The sequence below is a fragment of the Staurois parvus genome, unplaced genomic scaffold, assembly GCF_062004578.1.
Source record: "Staurois parvus isolate SC_StPar_1 unplaced genomic scaffold, SC_StPar_1.0 ptg000671l, whole genome shotgun sequence".
In the NCBI taxonomy this organism is placed as follows: Eukaryota; Metazoa; Chordata; class Amphibia; order Anura; family Ranidae; genus Staurois; species Staurois parvus.
The window spans coordinates 4540854-4563791 of record NW_028318467.1 but is presented as its reverse complement, the minus strand read 5'-3'; the positions used below and the strand labels follow the sequence as shown (position 1 = coordinate 4563791).

At 44.2% G+C, this 22938-nt stretch overlaps 1 protein-coding gene across 1 annotated transcript in view; it reads left to right on the top strand.

Annotated features, from left to right (window-relative positions):
• The window catches only part of ROBO3 (roundabout guidance receptor 3), a 207191-nt gene that overhangs the window by 107502 nt on the left and 76751 nt on the right, over window positions 1-22938 (top strand). Inside the window, exon 3 of the mRNA XM_089652131.1 lies at window positions 21123-21280. Within this exon, the coding sequence (XP_089508257.1) occupies window positions 21123-21280 (158 nt within the window). The remainder of the gene's footprint in view (window positions 1-21122; window positions 21281-22938) is intronic.

Genomic DNA, 22938 nt, shown 5'->3' with positions numbered 1-22938 from the left:
GCCACACCACTGCTGAAAAGACAGGATACAACACTATTAAAGTAAGGATCAGGGGGGCAATCAAAGGAGCATTCAACACGTTTTGGGGGTCCAAAAGCTCTTTCTTCATAGTGCTAAAAATAGAAAACAATGTATGTGTTAAAATGGAACTCCAACTTTATTATGGAAAATAATTTTTTTAAAACTTGTCCTTGAATAAAAGTAAGAAGAAAATCTATTTTGTGGTTTGTGGAGTCCAGTGTTGCCTTGTTTGTAGGGAAAGTTCTCCTTTCACTGCTCCTCCCCAGTGCCACCATCACATCTGGTACATGTGCAGACGTGGCAGGGATCTTTGCCAGGTCTACAGGACCTGTCAGATCCCAACAGTGTGTGCACAAGCACTGAACCCCCCTGAGCTGCGTAGACACGCTGCAGAGCCTATCAGTAAACTGGCCGATATCCCATGTGCTGCTTCCTGGGATGAGTGACATAGAGATCCCAGGAGGTGGTCCCCAGGACTGTGCATATGCGCAAAAACACAGCAGTCTAGCCTTAGTGAGAATTATGGACCAGAAGTTTTTTTTAAGTTATTTTTTAAATTAATTGTTTTATTTATCGGTTTTGTATAGGGAGGGGGAAGGGCAAGGGGGAGGAACATTGACCGTGCACAGTGAAGTGTGCAGAGAGAATGGCGGCCATGCGATTCATCCTCCACATATACATAGAAGGCTCAGCAGTCCCTCGTATTGATCAATCTTTTATTACAGTCCAGGATGAAATCTGCGCAGGCCAGAGGTCACAATCTGTAAATAGCCGCAGGCGGTCGAGCTCTCGCCACAAGTCCCAATTAACGCTGCAAATGAACATTACAAAACCGCGTCCAGAGCGCGCAGCATCTCCTTTTTATGTGCGCCTTTTATCACCACCAGTAAAATGAGTTCAATTTATGTGTTCTATTTTCTGTAAGAACTTCCAACTGCAGAATAGACGGGATTATTTAATGAGGCCAAAGATCAGGTGCTTAGAGTGATAACTTCCAATACCCAACACTGGCACCATAAATCTCCTACCGGCACCATACAACTCCTGCCAGCGCCGTACATCTCCTACCGGCACCATACATCTCCTGCCAGCACCGTACGTCTCCCACCGGCACCATACATTTCCTACCGGCACCGTACATCTCCTGCCGGCATCATACATCTCCTAGCAGCACCATACATCTCCTACCAGCTCCATACATCTCCTGCCAGCGCCATACATCTCCTACCGGCACCATACATCTCCTGCCAGCGCCGTACGTCTCCTACCGGCACCATACATCTCCTACCGGCACCATACATCTCCTGCCAGCACCGTACGTCTCCTACAGGCACCATACATCTCCTACCGGCACCGTACGTCTCCTGCCAGCGCCATACATCTCCTACCGGCACCATACATCTCCTGCCGGCGCCGTACGTCTCATACCAGCACCATACATTTCCTGCCGGCATCATACATCTCCTATCAGCACCATACATCTCCTACCGGCGCCGCACGTCCCCTGACGGCGCCGCACGTCTCCTTTTGGCGCCGTAAATCTTCTACCGGCACCGTACATGTTCTGCCGGCACCATACATCATCTCTAAAGATGGAGTTCAGCCTTCCTATCAGTTGTACCGGCTCGTCTCAAGGACTGATTTCACTGCACACTGCCTGAGGCTCACAATGTCCATTAGAAGCTGCAAGCATTTAAATATTTGCATAACTCCTCCCAAGAGCCGGCTCACTGCTTGCATTGGAGATGAGGACTCTTGAGAGGAGTACTGAGGAAGAGTGATGTGATATTTTCAGGAAGTTATGTACAGCACTCTGCCAGCCCCTCCCGACAGCCGTGATCTGACTGCATTACATAGAGAAGCAAATAGACCCGTACGTATCCTACTGGCACCATACATCTCCTACCGGCACCATACATCTCCTACCGGCACCATACATCTCCCGCCAGCACCGTACGTCTCCCACCGGCACCATACATCTCCTGCCGGCACCGTACATCTCCTAGCAGCACCATACATCTCCTAGCAGCACCATACATCTCCTAGCAGCACCATACATCTCCTGCCAGCGCCATACATCTCCTGCCAGCGCCATAAATCTCCTAGCAGCACCATGCATCTCCTGCCAGCGCCATACATCTCCTGCCGGCGCCGTACGTCTCCTACCGGCACCATACATCTCCTACCGTCACTATACATCTCCTACCGGCACTATACATCTCCTGCCAGCACCATACATCTCCTACCGGCACCGTACGTCTCCTGCCAGCGCCATACATCTCCTACCGGCACCATACATCTCCTGCCGGCGCCGTACGTCTCATACCAGGAAGTTATGTACAGCACTCTGCCAGCCCCTTCCGACAGCCGTGATCTGACTGCATTACATAGAGAAGCAAATAGACCCAGTAATTCACTAGATACAAAATCATGAATGTAAGGAAAATGGAAGATTTTTGTGTAAAATTTTCCTTAGCATGTTGATGAGAGGGGGAGGGATGACACCAATGGACTCATGATAAGGTATGTAATCAAAACTTATTTGTTTATTTCATTAGAATTTCAATATAAATAAATTATAAGCAAATTTTAAAAAAAATATATAATAACATCAAACATAAGCAGATTAAACGTCAGCTTAAACTGCATGCATGTGTAACACTTTAGATATTTATTACCTCTCCCAGAGATCACAGTACTCCCCATGACAATGTCTTTATCTGCAAAGTTGCAGTCTGATCACTGGGGGACTGGGGGAGAGTTGACTGGGGACATGCTTCCACTGATGACACCATCTCAACCTAGGCAAAGTCACTGGACTGGTGCTAAAGGATGAATTTTTAATAATAGGTGGAGCTTGTTTGAGAAATGATACTGTATATGGTGACATGGGAGGAATCTATTCACCTGTAAAGTGACTGACAGGTCCACTTTAATTCATCAAACTGATCAAAACGTAACTTTTAATTTCTGATAATTGTTATATGTTACTATTATTACACTTCTTGGGATTGTTCAGTTCTTGATTATGTAGCGCTCTCAAGACACAGCAAGTCTCCTATTCTGAGTTCCCTCATAGCAACAGGTAGACTTTGGACATTACTCAGTGGGCTAAATCAGGGGCGGACTAACAACTCATGGGGCCCCTGGGCAATAGGGGATCATGGGGCCCCTATGTCCTTGCCCAAACTCAAAAAAGCCTATGAAAAAGGTACCAGGGGCATCTCACGGGGCCCCCTACTGACCCCAGGCTCTCGGGCAGTGCCAGAGTTTCCAAATGGTCAGTCCGCCCCTGGGCTAACAGATAATTGTAGAGCTTGCAGCAGTGTGAGGAAACAGGTCTTTCTTTATGTACAATTTACAAAACTGATTTCCTGTCCTATGGCATAATGTAAAGGATGAGAGCATCACAAGTTACAAGTGCAGTATTGGTGATCTTGATTAAAGGTCAGGTGACAAATCCAACATGTTTCAGGGGTTCAGTACTCCCCCTCCATAAGTGCTGAGAAAGAAGATAATATAAAATATCATTACTACTAATCATACTACTACTTTAAAAAAAATGCAAATATAAAAAAAAAATAATACATATTTATTACTACTAATAACAATTATTATTTTTATTACTTTACTTCTACTACTAAGACTACTAAAAATAACACAAAAAATAAAAATATAAGTATAAAAAAATATAAATATGACATTCCAGTACCAACTTTTATTACTCCTACTATTACATAAGTAAAAAGAATATAAAATACTATTACTAGTAATATCTAGGCTACAACTACTACTAATAATTTAATAAAATGCAAATATAAAAAAGATAACAAACCAATAATAATAAGTAGTAGTAGTTTATTATTTTTTTGTATATTTGCATTTTATAGTAGTAGTAGTAGTATTTTATATTATCTTTTTTACTATACTACTACCAATAATAATAGGAATAATACATTTTATCTATAAAAAGATAATGCATATAAAATACTAATATTAATTATTTATATATTTTATTACTCTAATTTTACTGCTAATACTACTACTGATATTAATAATACATAAAATAAGAATATATAAGTATCACAAATGTAAATATGAATAATAGTACTAATTATTATTATTATTATTATTATTATTATTATTATTGCTGCTGCTGCTAAATAATGCTTCTAATTATTTTTATTATTACTACTACTGATAATAATAATAATCTAACCATAGAAGTCTAAAAAAAGATCATATAAATATAAAATACTACTACAAGTAATATGTATACTATTATTACTACTGTTATTAATAATAATATTGTAAGAAACAGATCTTACAATATGGAATATGGCAGAAAGGTGCATCTGTGCGTTAAGCGTGTGCCGTGTCCTGCTCCTGTTGCATTTCATTATCCTGTGATAAAAGCGGTGGGATGAGATCATTTATGACCCCAACACCTCCAGCATCCCTGAGTGCTATAAAATGCAGGAGCTCTGCACCACAAATGACCCGTTATTAGCTACATATATAACAGCGTCCCCTCACTCCTGAAATCCATGATGGTGTGTGAGGTCAGGGAAGGTGAGATGTAATTGTATACTTTATGTGCTGTGTGCGATTAGTGGCTCGGTACCTGCACACGGTGTCATACGTCTCCCCTGATCAGCTCAGACACAAGACACGGTTGGGTTACACGTTAACCCCGTATGATCAGCGAGCTTCTGTGACACCGTTATTCCAGAGTTAAAAATGATTTGTTAAAGCTGAACTCTAGGCAGATAGAAAAGATACAAATTTAATGCCATTTTATTAATACATCATTAATTTATTTTTTGGAAAAGGAGCAGCCCTCTTGCAGTCTTTTGTACAGCAGAGCTCAGACTGGGTGAGGAAGAAGCAGCACAAGGAGGCAATCTGTTGTGTTGCAGTGCATGCAGGCAGGAGCAGAGTGATAGAGAGGTGACCTCATCACTGAGCTGCTTCTCCTTCACTGTCCAGTCACAGGCTGGGGGCAGAACAATGACAGCCAGAGCTCAGAAGAAGTGGGTTGAATGATGCTAGACATCATTCAGCCCAGATGATTGAGGACATCTTGCGTCAGAAGAAAAATACTACAGGGGACAGCCTCTGGATTGAGGGCAAGTATGCAGAGTGACAGAGAGGTGACCTCATCAGTGAGCTGCTTCTTTTTCACTGTCCAGTCACAGGCTGGGGGCAGAACAATGACAGCCAGAGCTCAGAAGAAGCGGGTTGAATGATGCTGGACATCATTCAACCCAGATGATTGAGGACATCTTGCGTCAGAGGAAAAGTACTACAAGGGACAGCCCTGGATTGAGGGCAAGTATTGCAGCAAATGCTGTGGTTTTTTTGTATCTATTAATGGGCTATTAGTTTTTATTTTTGTCTGTAGAACTGAAGGAAAACCTTCCAGGCTTTTGACCCTAAAAATTATTATAGTATAACTGCCTGTGTCTATATATTGTCTGTCTACTTTCTAAGCTGAGACCAGGCAGAGTGGGAGGTTCCGTCTGTGGGATGACCAATGTGATTTCAACATGTTTCAGGCACTGGGAACGGTTTTTAAAGGGTTTCACTTACTTGGTTGGGCCTTCCAGTCTAGTGTTACCACCCATGAACACAACCATATGCTGTGGTATTTCCATGTTGTATTTATTCTGGCTGTCCAACTGGTGGCCCCAGTGGCCGAAAGTCTTCCAGGGTCGGGTCTTAGCTGCTGTCTCCCCTGGGACCCTTTTCCGGCGCTATTGTCAGATTCCAGATTTAGAATATTTTCTAGTACTTGAAGCAATTGTCTAATGCTCATTTTCGCCCCGTTCTCACCCATATGAAGCACGCAGCCATGACGTAGTCTTCCCAAACACTAATTAAATCTGCAGTGGAGGTGGGCTGATATTGGGAGACTCATTGACATAAAGGTCATGTCAGCGTGCCAGAAATTCAATTACGATGGGCGAAGCAGAGCCGGCCGGTGACATGTTGACATGCGATGATTTTTTTTTTCTCTGTCTGCCGTTACCTGAGGCCCCAATTTATTCCCTGCAGAAATCGCTGGTGTATTAAAATACTAAACATACGGGGGAAGCGTCTTCAGGGCGCGGAGAGCGTGCCGAGCACTTTGTTCATTCCGGCTGGATGGTGTTGGGTTTTTGACAGACAATTAGTGTCAGATATCAGTTGCTGAGACTTTATTAAAGGGGGTTGATTAGAGCCGCGACCAAAGAAAAAAAAAAAGATGTAGAAACGCGGAAAGCGTGGAATAGTCAGATCCCACCTGTCATATCTTCCAGAGCCGGACGGCGGATGATTCTGACATCTCATGTACCCCATCCGAAAATAGAGGTCTTCCTGACAGGGGCTGTCCTGTCTACTGACTGCTTTCCTAAAAGTGTTTGTTTATTCATATCTAGATCTACCATAAAATGGGCTAAAGGTTTAGAATCTGAGCGTGCGTCCCACCTGGGTGTGAGAGGACAGTGAAACAAGAAATTCTGTGTTCATGGTATATTACCTCTAATACATGCTGGTATTACAGCCATCTCTTACCTACTTTTATACCCCTTTTGCGGTTACCTTTGATCCTGTACAGTTTCCAGTTGTGTGTTTTGTAAAGGGCCAAGAGCGCTTCTGCCTACTATTGAAATCCTGGTTGCCTCTGCGTTGTTGGCCCTCCACTGTGTTAAATGAAGACATGCTCCTGGATATAGGTGGGGACTCTGATGGGCACACTTGAATATAAGAGAAGACTCTAATGGGCACTCCTGGATATAAGCGGGGACTCTGGGTACTCCTGAATATAAGCGGGGACTCTGATGGGTACTCCTGGATATAAGCGGAGACTCTGATGGGTTCTCCTGGATATAAGCGGAGACTCTCATGGGTACTCCTGGATATAAGCGGAGACTCTGATGGGTGCTCCTGGATATAAGCGGAGACTCTGATGGGTTCTCCTGGATATAAGCGGAGACTCTGATGGGTTCTCCTGGATATAAGCGGAGACTCTGATGGGCGCTCCTGGATATAAGCGGAGACTCTGATGGGTTCTCCTGCATATAAGCGGGGACTCTGATGGGTACTCTTGGATATAAGCAGGGATTCTGATGGACACTCTTGGACCCCTTCCTCCTAGATTGTAAGCTCCAAGGATCAGGGCCCTCCTTTCCCTCTTGTATTGAACTGTATTATTGCTGTATTGTCTCCTGTTATATTGTAAAGCTCTGAGCAAACTGTTGCCGCTATATAAATCCTGTATAAAAATAATAAGCAGGGACTCTGATGGGCACTCTTGGATATAAGCAGGGATTCTGATGGGCACTCTTGGATAAAGGCGGGGACTCTGATGGGCACTCCTGGATATAAGCAGGGACTCTGATGGGCACTCCTGGATATAAGCGGAGACTCTGATGGGCACTCCTGGATATAAGCGGAGACTCTGTTGGGCACTCCTGGATATAAGCGGAGACTCTGATGGGCACTCCTGGATATAAGCGGAGACTGTTGGGCACTCCTGGATATAAGCGGGGATTCTGATGGGCGCTCTTGGATAAAAGTGGAGACTCTGATGGGCACTCCTGGATATAGGCAGGGACCCTAATGGGCACTCTTGGATATAAGCGGGGATTCTGATGGGCACTCCTGGATATAAGCAGGGACCCTAATGGGCACCCTTGGCTATAAGCGGGGACTCTGCTGGTCAATCTGGGATATAAGCAGGGACTCTGGGCAATCTGGGATATGAGCAGGGATTCTGATGGGCACTCCTGGATATAAGCAGGGACTCTGATGGGCACTCCTGGATATTTATTTATTTCAGGTACTTTTATAGCACCATCAATTTACGCAGCGCTTTACATATATATTGTACATTCACATCAGTCCCTAACTCTCAAGGGGTGTACAATCTAAGGTCCCTAACTTACATTCATACATACTAGGGTCAATTTAGACAGGAGCCAATTCACCTACCAGCATGCCTTTGGGGTGTGGGAGGAAACCAGAGGTACCCGGAAGAAACCCACGCAGGCACAGGGAGAACATGCAAACTCCAGGCAGGTGGTGTCGTGGTTATAAACGGGGACTCTGATGGGCACTCCTGGATATAAGTGGGGACTCTGATGGGAATCTGGGATATGAGCAGGGACTCTGATTGGTACTTCTGGATGTAAGGGGGGATTCTTTATAATAATATTTGTATTCCACAGTGTGGAGACCCCACTATAAAAAAAATTGCACAACAATGAAAATGTTAAAAAAAGGCAAATAAGATCCCGTCTCGATGAGTGGTTTCATTTATTTTCATGATTCGTGGCATATGTTGTTGCTTGTTTAGCGGAGGATTGACATGATCCATTGTGGTGTGGTTGCACACGTGTTAACGCGTGTTATGGCTCACAATGGCGCGTTGTGTTGAAGCAGCCCATTTAGCATGTGGTGCCACAATGCACAGGTGCGAATGACCCCCGTTTTGGTGGCCCCAGCCTTGTGATCACTATCTGGTGCATTCTCAGGGTGATCATCTCTGGATCTGCACTGTATGCATGAAAGCGGTGCACTGATTAAAGGTGGATGCCGAGTACGTTGGCCATGCCCCCCGGAGATGGCGTCTACAGAAACGCTGCATCTACACAATATCGGCTTGTTAATAAGAGTGTGTCTGTCTCGGCACATATTACAGCTCGCAGGTCCTGCACCATAAATGAAAGATGTGTAGTTTAACTGCCCTCGAGTTGTTTGTACTCCCCCCCCCCCCCCCCCCTTCCTTCCCTTTCTTGGCTAGTTGATATGATGGGCTTGTTGCGTGTTACCATGGTAACTCCGGCATCATTGTTCCGCTCCGCACGGTGCATTGTGAATCGCAGTCCTGAACCGCACATTACTTGGAGAACAATAGAGGAGACCTGCTTACTCTTCTTTATTATCTGGACCAGACTGGCCTGAGTTTTGTTCTGCTTGGCTGTGGACTGTGTCCAGTTTTAAGTCCCTGATGTTGAACGCCAATGAGATCCAGAGCTGGATTCCGACAAAGCCAACGTGGGCTGTGGCGTAGGGCAGCAAGGCTGCCAGGGGCAACACACACCCGCCTACACTACATGGTGCTAATGTCATTTTGCATGGCGGGGCGACACACACCCGCCTACACTACATGGTGCTAATGTCATTTTGCATGGCGGGGCGACACACACCCGCCTACACTACATGGTGCTAATGTCATTTTGCATGGCGGGGCGACACACACCCGCCTACACTACATGGTGCTAATGTCATTTTGCATGGCGGGGCGACACACACCCGCCTGCACTACATGGTGCTAATGTCATTTTGCATGGCGGGGCGACACCCACCCACCTGCACTACATGGTGCTAATGTCATTTTGCATGGCGGAGCGACACACACCCGCCTGCACTACATGGTGCTAATGTCATTTTGCATGGCACCCCAGCGCACTAACGCAACGAACATCATTGCAGTGTGCCGCAACACAGGGCGGTGCACCATTGCGCATTGCATTACAAATCTTATGGTACATCTGAAATGAAAATCATGGACACCAAAGGTCTTGAAAATCCAGTCTTTTGATGCAATAGCAGTCCATTATTTTCATTTTATGTTGGTAAAGCGCGGCATAATATTGCAATTTAGTAAGGCCTTGTTCAAACAAGCGTATTCCAGCATCCATCCATGTGAAGGGCCGTCATCACATGCATGGCATGCACGTGTTCCATGTATCTGCATGCAGGCAGTCCCATTCATGTCTATTGGTATGCAGTGGCGACACAGACACAGCCACTGGTTCCAGTTTGACAGCTGTGCCGGGTGCGTGTGCCTGAGTGTACACGATCTGCGTTCAGGACAGGAACCCGCACCTGCCTGACTGTCAAATTGGGACCAGTGGCTCTGTCCGTGCAGCTGCTGCATCCCAGTAGACATGAATGGGACTGCCTGCATGCAGATGCACAGAACACCTGTGCATCCCATGCGTGGAAAGACGACCCTTCACATGGATGTACCCTTAGATATGTTCGTGTAAAGAAGCCCAACACTTACAGGTCTTGTCCCTCCCCTTTACATTTTTTAGCTTTTTTTACCAAAAAATTAAGTTTTTTGGGTGTCAAAAAAAGCCCCAAAATGCCAGTTTGCTGCTTTTTAGCGCATTTTCAGAGTTCGAGCGTTTTTACAGCTAAAAACCTCCTCTAGAAACACACTAGTCCTGAGGTTTTTTTCCAGCCAAAAAACGTTGATTCCAGTCTGTGTGCATGGATACATAGGATAAAGCCAAAACCAAAATGTCCCGTGTGCATGAGGACTCAATGATTTATTAATGATGACAGAGCTGTATTCATCTTTGTCTCTTCTATCTGGGGAAGGACTGTGGAAGGGATGGTCTTCATCCGGTCAGCAATGAAAGCCTGATTTCAGTAACATTATATTCTGCTTTTGCTATCCCCTTGTAATGACCATTTTTGGCTTCTGAACGCTTTAAAGGGTAGAATTTTTATATCGCAATAAGAAGCCGTTCAGGATGCAGTTTAGTAAATATGCGGTGACAAGATTATGGATCGGCACGCTCCCCCGAGACAGGTTTGCGACTAACCGACTTCTGCAGTAAAGTGTCCGTTTTTTATTTCCGGTTTTATTCATTTCATTCTACTTTAATGTTTTATTTTATTGTGCTTTTTACGAACACTTTCATTGGTTCCTTTCTGCTGCTGTTTGGAAATTGGCTCTCTTACGTTTCTTTATTGTTTGCCCGGCGCCCCTTGCAGTAATTGCATTGAGATTCGTGACAGATGAGAGATGACATGCAACTAGCAAAAATAAAATTTTAAAGTAGATGTAAACCCCGGGTGACATTTAGCCAAAGAGCCGTGCATCAGAAACAATTCTATATTTGTTTTAGTCTTAAAAAATACTTTTGGCTTTTTTGTTACATTCATTACCACTTCGTTCTGTTTGATATCTTGCAGCCTTTATCAGTCCCTTCCTGCCAGCATGCTTTGAATGACCACTAGCGGGGCAGAGTCTCCAATTATTGCTTTGTAAATTCCCAAATGTAACTTCAGTTTAAATCAGCCGCATCAAAACACTCAGCAATGAGTTTTCTGTAATCTGCTTCTATAGCCTGAGTAGAAAAGCCTGTCCGCTGCCAGCATGATGCAAACAAGATCCCTTCCTCGCTATATGAAAGCAGTGGTCTGACACACATCCTGCAAAGTCAGACTTCTATCCCTGTACAGGGCCACTGTTTGGAATCACGGGGCTCCGTACAGCCTACCTGACAGGGCCCCCCCAAACACAGACATGTGGCCACCCACCCGCACCTGCAGCTGTGTTCATATAGCCTCTGTGTCCCTATAGTGTAACAGGCAGCTCCATCCATACCAACAAATTGCTCACTCATACTGTATGGGCCAGAGAACCCATGTGAATGAGCCCTTATTTACGTGGGCATTTTTTAAAAAAAAATGTATACCAATTTTTTACAATTTTATTTTTTTATTCGTTATTAAATTATTTTTTTTTTAATGGCCCTATTGCGGGGGCTATGATGAAATCACTAAACAGACCCCTGATGTCTCACTTTTGAGACTGAGAAAGTGATTTCTCAGCTGCACAAATTGAATGAACGGGAAGAGCTCTGCACACTCCCTTCTGTTCATTCACAAACTGAAGCATAGTAAACCCTGTTTACTAAGCTTCAGTTATGAATAAACATAGTAATCATTACTGATCACTCACTTTGTTCATTCATAAAAGGGTGGGTTTGGTAAATGTCATATTTACCAGCCCCTTCCCCCACTCTCCATCCTGAAATTAAGCTCCCAGCATCCAGTGGGAGGAAAGGGAATTTGTCAGCGCTGGGGGGGGGGGGGGGACAGGTAGGCCTGGCAGCATAAGGAAGAGAATCATGTAAAAGAGGGGGGTGATTGGTGCGGCGGGTTTGGCATTTACTGGAACTGATCCCTTGCAGTTTCTCCTTGCAGCAGCTGAAAGCCGGCAGGAGGGAGAGAAGCTGGCTTTCAGCTGCTGCAGGGAAGGGAATCAGTTATAGTAAATGCCGCACCAATTGCCCCCTCCTATCCATGTTCCCATTCCTTCTGCTTGTCAGCTGCCTGGGCCCCGCTATTGAACTGATGGTGCCCAGCCCTGCACAGTAGGATTGGTGGTACCCCCTTATCGGTGGCCGTGCCCCTGTAATCAGCAAAACTAATGTTCCCTGCTGATTGAAGAGCTCTAACTTTACCGCAGCAGGGGTTGTTGGATCTCTGTAGAGAGACCACTGGGTCCACTCAGCAAACAAGGGTACTTATCTGCAGCATACTGCCATGGCTAATGTTTGAGTGTGAAAATCAGAGTGTCACACCAAGGTTTAGAATCCAAAATAAGGTTTTATTCCACATATATAGCCTCATATTGGACTCTAAACCTTGGTGTGATGCTTGATTTTTCACTCAAACATCAGATCATCAGTCCAAGGCCACTGTTCCAGATGCTCAGTTCACTAGCACAGCCCACCGATCACCTACAGTAGACACCCCATTGGGATACCACCAGCACATTTATGTCAAATACATGAATTCGTACCAAAGCATATCTACCTAAGGTTCCAGCACCATCAATCTACAGCATACTGGCAGGGGACAGGCTTTTCTACTCAGATATGCCCCCCGCTGATTCAGACCAACAGTTAGGTCCATATATATTTGGACAAAGCATCAGAAAGGAGGAAACCCAGTCTTTGGTAATGTCCATGGGTTCCAGACTTCAGGCAGTCATTGCCAATAAAGGATTCTCAACAAAATATTTAAAAAAATCAACATTTTATTTATGATTATATTCATTTGTCCAATTACATTTGAGCCCCTGAAAATGGAGGGACTGTGTATAAAAATGGTTGCAGTTCCTAAAATGTGTACTTGATATTTATGATCAACCCCTTGAATTAAAGCTGAAAGTCTGCACTTCAAATTCATTTAGATTGTTTTGTTTTAATTTATTCTGGTGGCATACAGAGCCAAAAGTATGAAAAGTGTGCCTGTGTCCAAATATATAAGGACCTAACTGTATATATTTATTGATTTATTTCAGGTACTTCTATAGTGCTGTCAATTTACGCAGCTCTTTACATATATATTGTACATTCACATCAGTCCCTAACCCTCAAGGGGTGTACAATCTAAGGTCCCTAACTCACATTCATACATACACATACTAGGGACAATTTAGACAGGAGCCAATTCACCTACCAGCATGTCTTTGGAGTGTGGGAGGAAACCGGAGCTTCTGGAGGAAACCCACGCAAGCACAGGGAGAACATGCAAACTCCATGCAGGAGGCGCCATGGTCAGGAATGGAAACCCATGAGCCATTTACTGCAAGGCAGATGTGCTAATCACTAAGCCACTGTGCCGCCCCATATATCGCTTCAATCAGCAAAGTTCATGCTCCCTGCTGATTGGAAAGCTGGAGCTCTGAATTTAAAGGGGGTGTGTTGGATCTTTGCAGAGAAACTCCTGTTTCCACACAGTGAGTAAGGGTCCTTCTCTGCACCACGCTGGCAGGAAACAGACTTTTCTGCTCAGGCTGTGGCTGCTTTCTAAAGAATACAAACTGTATGACTTTGCACGCCTTAGGGCTCATGTACACTGAAGCTGATAAACTCACATTCGGGAGCTTTTCTGCGTTTTTTCAGCAGCCCCTGAACTCTCTCTGTTTTCCTATGTGTCCATGTATACATTATTATTATTATACAGGATTTATATATTATTATTATTATACAGGATTTATATATTATTATTATACAGGATTTATATATTATTATTATTATACAGGATTTATATATTATTATTATACAGGATTTATATATTATTATTATTATACAGGATTTTTATAGCGCCAACAGTTTGCTCAGCGCTTTACAATATAACGGGAGACAATACAGCAACAATACAGTTCAATACAAGACATAGTCATTTACAGTCATTTACAGGCAGTTGAGTGTACAGTGATTTTTTTGAACGTACCAAACTTGCGTTCAGGAGTAGATTTTATCAGCGTTTCAAATGCCAAATGCTTGTTAACGCGGCTAACCGCGTTTATAAGCATTTGTGTTTAGAAGCGTTTAACTGTTCCATATCCAGATGCTGTCCAGAGCCTTTTTTCATCATCAGAAATGCATGCAAAGTGTTTTCCATGTATTCAAATGGACCCGGTAAACACCAGACCAGTCAGTTCCAGGTTTTGCGTGAAGGAAAAAATGGTAGAACGTGCCGCATTAGGCTCATGATTGGATCCATAGTGAATGCAACCAGAAAAGACCGGTCATCTCAACACATAACGCTGTCTCTGCTTCTGCTCTCTCTATTCCTCTCAAAATGTCTGAAATAGTTATTTTTTACTGTTTTTCAGTAAATTCTGGGCATTTTAGAAGGTCTCCTGAGGTTATCTTAAAAAAAAAAAAAAAAAAAAAAGCTTCTAAACGCAAAGGCACATAAACATGGTATGCAAACGCGTCTAAAAATAAATTTTTTAACCTACATTTTCCAGCAGTCAGTTTCCATCGTTCAGGAGAGTTTTCCAGTCGTCCCGTGTACATGAGCCCTTAGATGTATCAAGCTGATTTAAACTGAGAGTCCAATGGATCTTGAACACATAACTACTATGCTTCATTACACACAAATATATTCAAACTTCCATTGCAGTAACCTATATTTTCATACAGTACTTGTATATACTGAACCACACAGCAGTAGTCCGACCTATTTTTCCTTCCAAATTATCGGACGTCTTTGCAGAGTAGAAGATCCGATGTATCATTGAACAGAGCCCAGTGCCATCATTTATATTGAATAGTTTAATTGTAACCATCCTTGCGTTACTCATCCTGATAAATAAAGTTTTCTCTTGTTGTTGGGAGATGGTGGAGAATTAAAGCCATGTTTCTCTGTCACCTGCCGCCGGTGGCGGAGTCTTTGGCGAGGCGACGCTCTTATTAATCACTTTTGTTGGGGTTTTGCTCTTTGACAGCGCAGGGCTCTGCTGCTAGAGAATGTGTAATTTGTTTTAATGAACTATTATAGCCAGCCCGGAAAAGCTTATCTGTCACGCTGTCACAGCAGTTGATTTAAATAATTCAATTTATTATTCTAGATAGCGGGCGCCTTCTATCACTTTCTGCAGCAGAGCGATGTGACTCAGCGCTAGATAAAGAGCAGAACACCTTGAGAAAATCCATTACATTCAAGCTTTTTTTTTTTTTTTTTTGGAATAAAGGACATTCGGCTGCATTTCTCCGTCAGCCATGGACAGTTTGCATCCGTGGAGTTCTGGGAATTTATGGTCAGAAGAAAGTCACATGTAAGGTAGTACTAGACCCCCAGTGTGTTTTAGTTTACCTCCTTGAGTACAATAAAATATACATTTCAATGCTGCTGGCTCCTGCTTTCTCAGTGCCACTTCCTTGAACTTCCTTTCTTCATAGGAAAGAATTGGCCACAGACTTTGCAGTCTCTAGGACACAGGTGTCAAACACAAGGCCCGTGGGCCGAATCCGGCCCTCTAAGCCATTCCATGTGGCCCTTGCACCTCTCCTGCAGGTACCCTCTTGTCTCCGCCCCCACCTTTTCTCAGCAGTCGGCAGCAGAGAGGAGGTCAGAACTCCTCTGCCAAATTCTGATCCTCTCAGTGCAACTGCAGCACCCCCTCATCTCTGCCTCCCCAGATCTCAGCATTCAGCAGACTCTGGTAACTGACTCCACTCCTCCTCTGGTCCTCCCCGAGACCCTGCACTTTCTGCTTTCCAGCTCTGCCCCCAGGGGTGATGTTAGGGAGGGTGTGGGATTCTTGACATCTGATGTAATGGGGGGGGGGGTGCTCTGGACATTTAGTCTTACAGATACAACCGGCCCTTTGCGGGCAACCATAATGCTGATACGGCCATAGATGGTACAAATCCCTGCTGGTTTAACAGTGACTGGCCTAGAGTCAAAGCATCTCTGGCCAGGCTGATTGTACCCAAATCGATTATTGTATGACTTGGGTGCAACCAACATGTCGGATTTTTACCAGTAAATATTGCCCGTCGGCCATTTTTCGCAGATCTTCTTGTTTATTTTTATCGGTCATGCTGGAAAATCCACGAAAAACGGCTGTTTTTCGTGGACATTGGTGGCAGCATCGGCAACGGGGCCGACCGATTTTTCATTTATCGGCCGAATCTATGGCCTGCATAAAGCTGCTAGCAAGAATCGCTGTGTTATCTTGGTGGGGTCTGCAACCCCCACCCCCTGCTGGGAGAATACAATAGCTCCACGAGAGGGCTTCCCCCAACACTGACTGTGTTAGTGGGGAAATTGAGTCTGGTAGCTTGAGGGAGGAGTAGGGGAGTGTATTGCTATCCTCAGCTATGGGGCTGAGTGTTTCTATTGATGCACACAGTGTATAGATACACAACTCTAGTCCATGCACACAAGGGTGGCTCCATAGGACACTGCAAAAGAAAGGAGCCACCCTGAAACAGCAAACCTGGGACAGCTGTCATGGCCCCAGCTTAAACTGGAATATAGGCAAGGATTAAAGATAAAGATGCTCAGTGAATAAATCAGCTGCTGAAAGTGCTTAAAGACTGTTTTTGGCTTTTGGTGCTATTTTCTACAGCCAGTAAACCAGGGGCGGACTGACCATTTGGAAACTCGGGCGCTGCCCGAGGGCCCGGGGTCAGTAGGGGGCCCCATGAGATGTCCCTGGTACCTTTTTCATAGGCTTTTTGTGTTTGGGCAAGGACACAGGGGCCCCATGATCCCCTATTGCCCGGGGGCCCCATGAGTTGTCAGTCCACCCCTGTAGTAAACCCCCCAACATGTTTTCCTATGTGTCCATGCACACATAGACTGTAATCAGCGTTTTTTGGCTGTAAAAAAAAGTCAGAACTAGTGGCTTTCTAGAGGAGTTTTTTTAGCTGTAAAAATGCTCTAACTACGGTAAAATGTGGCAAACTAGCATTTTGTTTTTTTTAGCAAAAAAATTTTGGGATGAAAAAAAAAACTCGGCAAAATGCTAATGCAAACACGTTAAAAATGCAGAAAAACTTTTCTAACATGACTTTATACAGCTAACGCTACCGGTTTTAAAATGCCCCGTGTGCATGAGGACTTAACCTCATTTTAAAGCATAGGTCTGGGGAAAAAACATTTTCCTCCATTTCTACACATTCCCACCATGTTTCGACTCTTGATGTTGCAAGTAAAAACAAATGAGTTGATCCTGCCAGAAATCCAGCAAGCCCCTAACCACCTCTGAGAGGACAACTCTGCTGCACTGGAATCCTAAGCCCTGTCCAGTTCTGTACTACAGAACACTTCTCCCTTTCCTTATCTTTATAATGAATTAGTTAGTTACATAGTTAGTCTGGCTGAAAAAAGACAAAAGTCCATCCAGTTCTGCCACTAAAAAAAAAAAAAAAAGTTCTAATCCTACACCCACAGTTGATCCAGAGGAAGGCAATAAAACCCAGCAAAGCATGATCCAATTTGCTCCTGCAGGAATTGGGGAAGCGTGTTGTCCAGCAGAAGGAAACTGAGCAGGGCTGACAACACTATTGGGATTTTAGTGCAAGAAAGGGAACGTTGTCAGCTCACTACAGGAAGTTAGGAGCTTATTGGATATCTGAAAGCATCAGTAGGTATTTTTGGTCTGCAACACTGTCTAATGACAAAACTTGGGGAAATATGTATTTACTTTTTTTTTTTTTTGGCTAATAAATGCACTTTAGAGGCTCGAGAACCCCAGCAGCACCTCTGTATTAAAAACAATGGGGGAATGTGGGAAATGTTCAAAGGGAAGTAACACCTGCCTGCAAGGTCTGAAGTCATCTGGTATTTTTACATCCCAGTCCTGCCTGTATGGTCATTGATCAATGTACAGGAGACCCTGAGACCTTCTGCAGAGGAGTCATCCCAGTAAGAGCCCATTACAGCTGGCGTCTTTCCAGACATAAGTGTGGGTGTCTGCAGGCAATCAGCGAGGAATAGGAAAACCACCTGCAGCCGTTGTGAGAAGACCTTTAAATAACATGGACGCACTTCAAGGCCAGTCTGGGAGATTTGTCCATATTGTGTTTAAAACATCTTATGTATAAGAGTGAAATGCAGTTGCTAAAAGTAATGCCACTGACAGGGTGGCTCCTTTCTTTTGCAGTGTCCTATGGAGCCACCCTTGCATGCACGGACTAGAGTTGTGTTTCCATACACTGTGTGCATCAATAGAAACACACATCCCCATAGCCGAGGATAGCAAGACATTCCCCTCCTCCTCCCTCTCCCTTCCCCAAGCTACCAGACTCAATTCCCCCATTAACACAGTCAATGTTGATGGGGGAATCCCTCCTGCGGAGCTATTGTGTTCTCCCAGCAGGGGGTGGGGGGTGCGGACCCCACCAGAAAAACACAGCGATTATTTATTTGTTTCTGGTACTTGTATAGCACCGTCAATTTACGTAGCCCTTTACATATATATTCTACATTCACATCAGTCCCTAACCCTCAAGGGGCATACAATCTAAGGACCCTAACTCACATTCATAAACACATACTAGGGACAATTTAGACAGGAGCCAATTAACCTATCAGCATGTCTTTGGAGTGTGGGAGGAAACCGGAGTACCCGGAGGAAACCCACGCAGGCACATGGAGAACATGCAAACTCCAGGCAGGTGGTGCCGTGGTTGGGATTCGAACCAACAACCCTAGTACTGCCAGTTGGAAGTGCTAACCATTTAGCCACTGTGCTTATTGCTAGCAGCTTTTGCCTCCCCATAGATGCTTTGAATCTCAGCCAGTCCCTGTTAAACCGGCAGGGATTTGAACCATCTATGGCCGGCTAAGAGCATTATGTGATACAAACGAATACTATAGCAGTTCTAGTGGACTTTCAAGGGGCTTCTTACAACTGGGTTAGGAAAGACAAGGTGCAATTTCGGGGTAGGTTTCCTGATAGCGATAATGGCAGATTGTGCCGTGTAATGAGTGCTGAATCAGCCCCCTGAGCGACAGGGTGACAACACAGAAGCACAATTAGAAGACAGTGACAGAGTGTTGTCACCGTATAACAAGAAGTGTCCGAACAAGCACCTTCATGGCAGGATCACCAGGAAATATTTTAATAAAAGCTGAAAATTTTAAAATATTATAAACTAAAGCACTCTTTACGTCTGGAGGAAAAGAAATTTAATCTCCAAACATGGGAAAGGTTTCTTCACAGTAAGAGCTGTGAAAATGTACAATAGACTCCCTCAAGAGTTGGTTCTGGCCAGCTCAGTGGATTGCTTTAAAAAAGGCCTGGATTGTTCTAGATACACAGAATATAACTGGATACTAACATTTATAGGTAAAGTTGATCCAGAGAATATCCGAGTTGCCTCTCAGGGGATCATTAATTTTTTCCCCCTGGAGGAGCAAATTGGATCATGCTTTGCTGGGTTTTTTTTCCTTCCTCTGGATCAACTGTGGGTATGTTATTATTATTATTGTACAGTATTTATATAGCGCCAACAGTTCGCACAGCGCTGTACATTACAATGGGGGACAATACATGAGACAGTACAATAACAATACAGTGCGATACACGAGGGGTTCCAGGGCCCTGCTCCTTGGAGCTTACAATCTAGGAGATATAGGATTATAACTTTTTTTTTTTTTTTTTTTTTTTTAATGGTTGAACTGGATGGACTTTTGTCTTTTTTCAGCTAGACTAACTATATCTAAACAACTTTTGAAATGATGTCACCACTCATTACATTTTAGCGACTTACGTCTACTTTACTTTAACTTCTACCTTAAAGGAGTTTACACTCTTAATATCCTTACAACACGTACTAGGGACAATTAACATGGACTTGTCTGCTTAATTTTTTGATGGCTGCAGCTAACTGGAGCAATGGGAAAACAAAACTTCATGCTGAGAGCGACCCAGAACCCCAGTGCTGCAAGACACTTCTGCTAACCACAGTAGACACACTCCAGCTGTCCTACCCGGTGCTGCATACTGCCAGCTTTGCAGCTTCAGACTACTGTAATTTATTATCCATGGGTACGTCAGGCCAGTATGGGAACCATCCTATAAAGTAGGTACCACGGAGCCCTCTTCCTCAATTATCATTCTTTTTTTGCCTATGTGTATTCGGCACTTCCTCTGGGCGGTGGTAAGCATTTAGTGCTCACTTCCCTCCTCTGCCTTGTAAGCTCTTTCAATAAAGCTAATTACATAAGTGGTTAGGACAATTCATCTGTCATCTCAGCGGTCAGGGGCGGCAGATATCTGCGGACAGATGTGCGGTGACCGGTCTCAGACCTGTCACATGGAAGCGTGGCTGCTGGGCTCAGCGTTTGGGGCAGAGAGGGGCGGATCTGACCCAGTGTGTGCAGCAGATGTCCCTTCTGGGGGGTCACAGGTCAAATGTGCATTTCTCAATGTCTTCCAAAAGCGATGATTAACTGAAATGCATTACAAATAGTGAACAGAAAAACATCAACCAGCCTGTAGGACACAAAGAGTTGGTCTTGATAACCTAATGTTCTTATACGTCCCATCATGGTAGAAAAATATGAGTGGAAGCAGATATTTTTTACGATTTTACACCCTACTTTGATGGGTTGAGATTGGCAATTTTCATCGTACAATGTTGATACTCTGAAATGGGTGGTGGTCTGAAATGTGGAGGTTGGTGGTTAGTTGAATGTCACCACTGATACTTTTACACAAGGTAAACAAAAGACAATGTTGACACTGGTGGTGGTCCTCTACTTGTGGACTTTGAAGGATCAGAATGGATTTCACCGTACTCTGGTCTGATGGAGTCTCTCTTTTGGTCTGATGGACACTCTCTTTTGGTCTGATGGAGTCTCTCTTTTGGTCTGATGGAGTCTCTCTTTTGGTCTGATGGAGTCTCTCTTTTGGTCTGATGGAGTCTCTCTTTTGGTCTGATGGAGTCTCTCTTTTGGTCTGATGGAGTCTCTCTTTTGGTCTGATGGAGTCTCTCTTTTGGTCTGATGGAGTCTCTCTTTTGGTCTGATGGAGTCTCTCTTCTGTTTTTCAGTCTTACGGGATGACTTTCGTCAAGCCCCCAGTGATGTGGTGGTGGCAGCAGGAGAACCAGCTGTAATGGAGTGCATCCCTCCACGAGGTCACCCCGAGCCCACGATATCTTGGAAGAAAGAAAATGCCCGCATTAGTGACAAAGATGAACGAATCACGGTAAGGGGACTCTGAAAGTCTAAAATATCTTCTCTGTACAATAGAAAATGGATAGAAGTCGTTCTTCCAACCAAGGCTTTGTGGCTGTCCTTCCCGTTTTGGAAATGCTAGGCAAGCCATAGACTACACATAGGAAAGAAAATTGCTCAATTTCCCCATCAATGCAGTCAGTGTTGATAATGGAATCTCTCTCGCAGCCTATTGTGTTCTGCCAGCAGGGAGCCTTCCCTCCAGCAGAACACAATGGTTAGTGCTAGCCGCTACAGCCACCAGCCGTGATCACATAAAAATCTGGCATGCTTCCTTTGTCGATCATTGGATCAACGTCTGTACAACCAGCTTGCCCATAGATGGATCAAACTTCAGCCAGTCCCTGCTGAACTGTACAGCTGTATTTATTATTGTTTACATTTGTGTCACTAATCTTTACTCTCTACTGGTCCCACCATATTTCTATGCTCTTGAGTACCACATTATTATTATTATTATACAATATTTTTATAGCGCCAACAGTTTGCTCAGCGCTGTACATAATAATGGAGGACAGTACACGAGACGGTACAGTAACAATACAATACACGAGGGGTTCGAGGGCCCTGCTCCTTGGAGCTTACAATCTAGGAGGGAGGGGATAGTGGTACAGGAGGAAATAGCTGTGGGGGGGATGGAGTGGTAGGAAGGGTGAAGGAGATTGGCAATTAGGTGAGGGTGGGGTAGGCTTCCCTGAAGAGATGTGTTTTCAGCCTAAAGGAGAGGAGAGTAGGTGACAGTTTGATGGATTGAGGTAGTGAGTTTCAGAGGATGGTGGAAGCCCTGGAGAAGTCCTGGAGACTGGCATGGGAGGAGGAGACCAGGGAACTAGAGAGTAGGAGGTCTTGTGAGGAGCGGAGAGTACGTTTTGGGTGGTAAATGGATATCAGGTCGGTGATGTAGTTTGGGGCAGTGTTATGGACAGCTTTGTACGTCAATGTTAGTAATTTGAATTTTATGCGTTGGGCAATCGGAAGCCAGTGGAGAGATTGGCAGAGGGGAGTGGCGGAAACGGAGGGGTTATAGCTCCTAGATTTACCTTGATTGCAGGGACTGTCCTCTAATAGCTGAATTTCCTCCTTAATTGTCCACCTTTTTAGTCTGATCTCTAAAAAATGTAACTTCTAAATGATTATATTTGCTATCCTGAAAATCCAGTTTAAAGGAAGTCATGGTGAAACAAAGTTCTAGTGGGTTTAACCAACCATTTTTTGTGTATTAATACTTCATAGTGCACTTGGGGGCATGATGGGGATGTGTCCCTTGCATCCATAATAATAAAATAACCCTTTTTCCCATCTCTGAAAGTTGGAAGGTAAACACAAACGTCATATAGATAGCGACCTTGGTGGGTACTGTGCTGCCCCTTGGCTGAGGAACCACAAGTATTAATGAGCCTTGACAGCAAAGACAATCACTGATATTCTAAAAGCTCATTTTATTGGTTGCTGTACTTACCTACACAGCATTGTGCTCATCAGGATTGCCGATTCTAGATTTCCATCCATTATTCTAGTTCCAGGATAGTAAAGCTAAACCTGTTTTGGTTCAATGTGGATGACTGATGAGCTTCAAGATTGAGGCTTTTATCTTTTCTGCGCTGTGCTAATTATCGTGTATTTCCGATA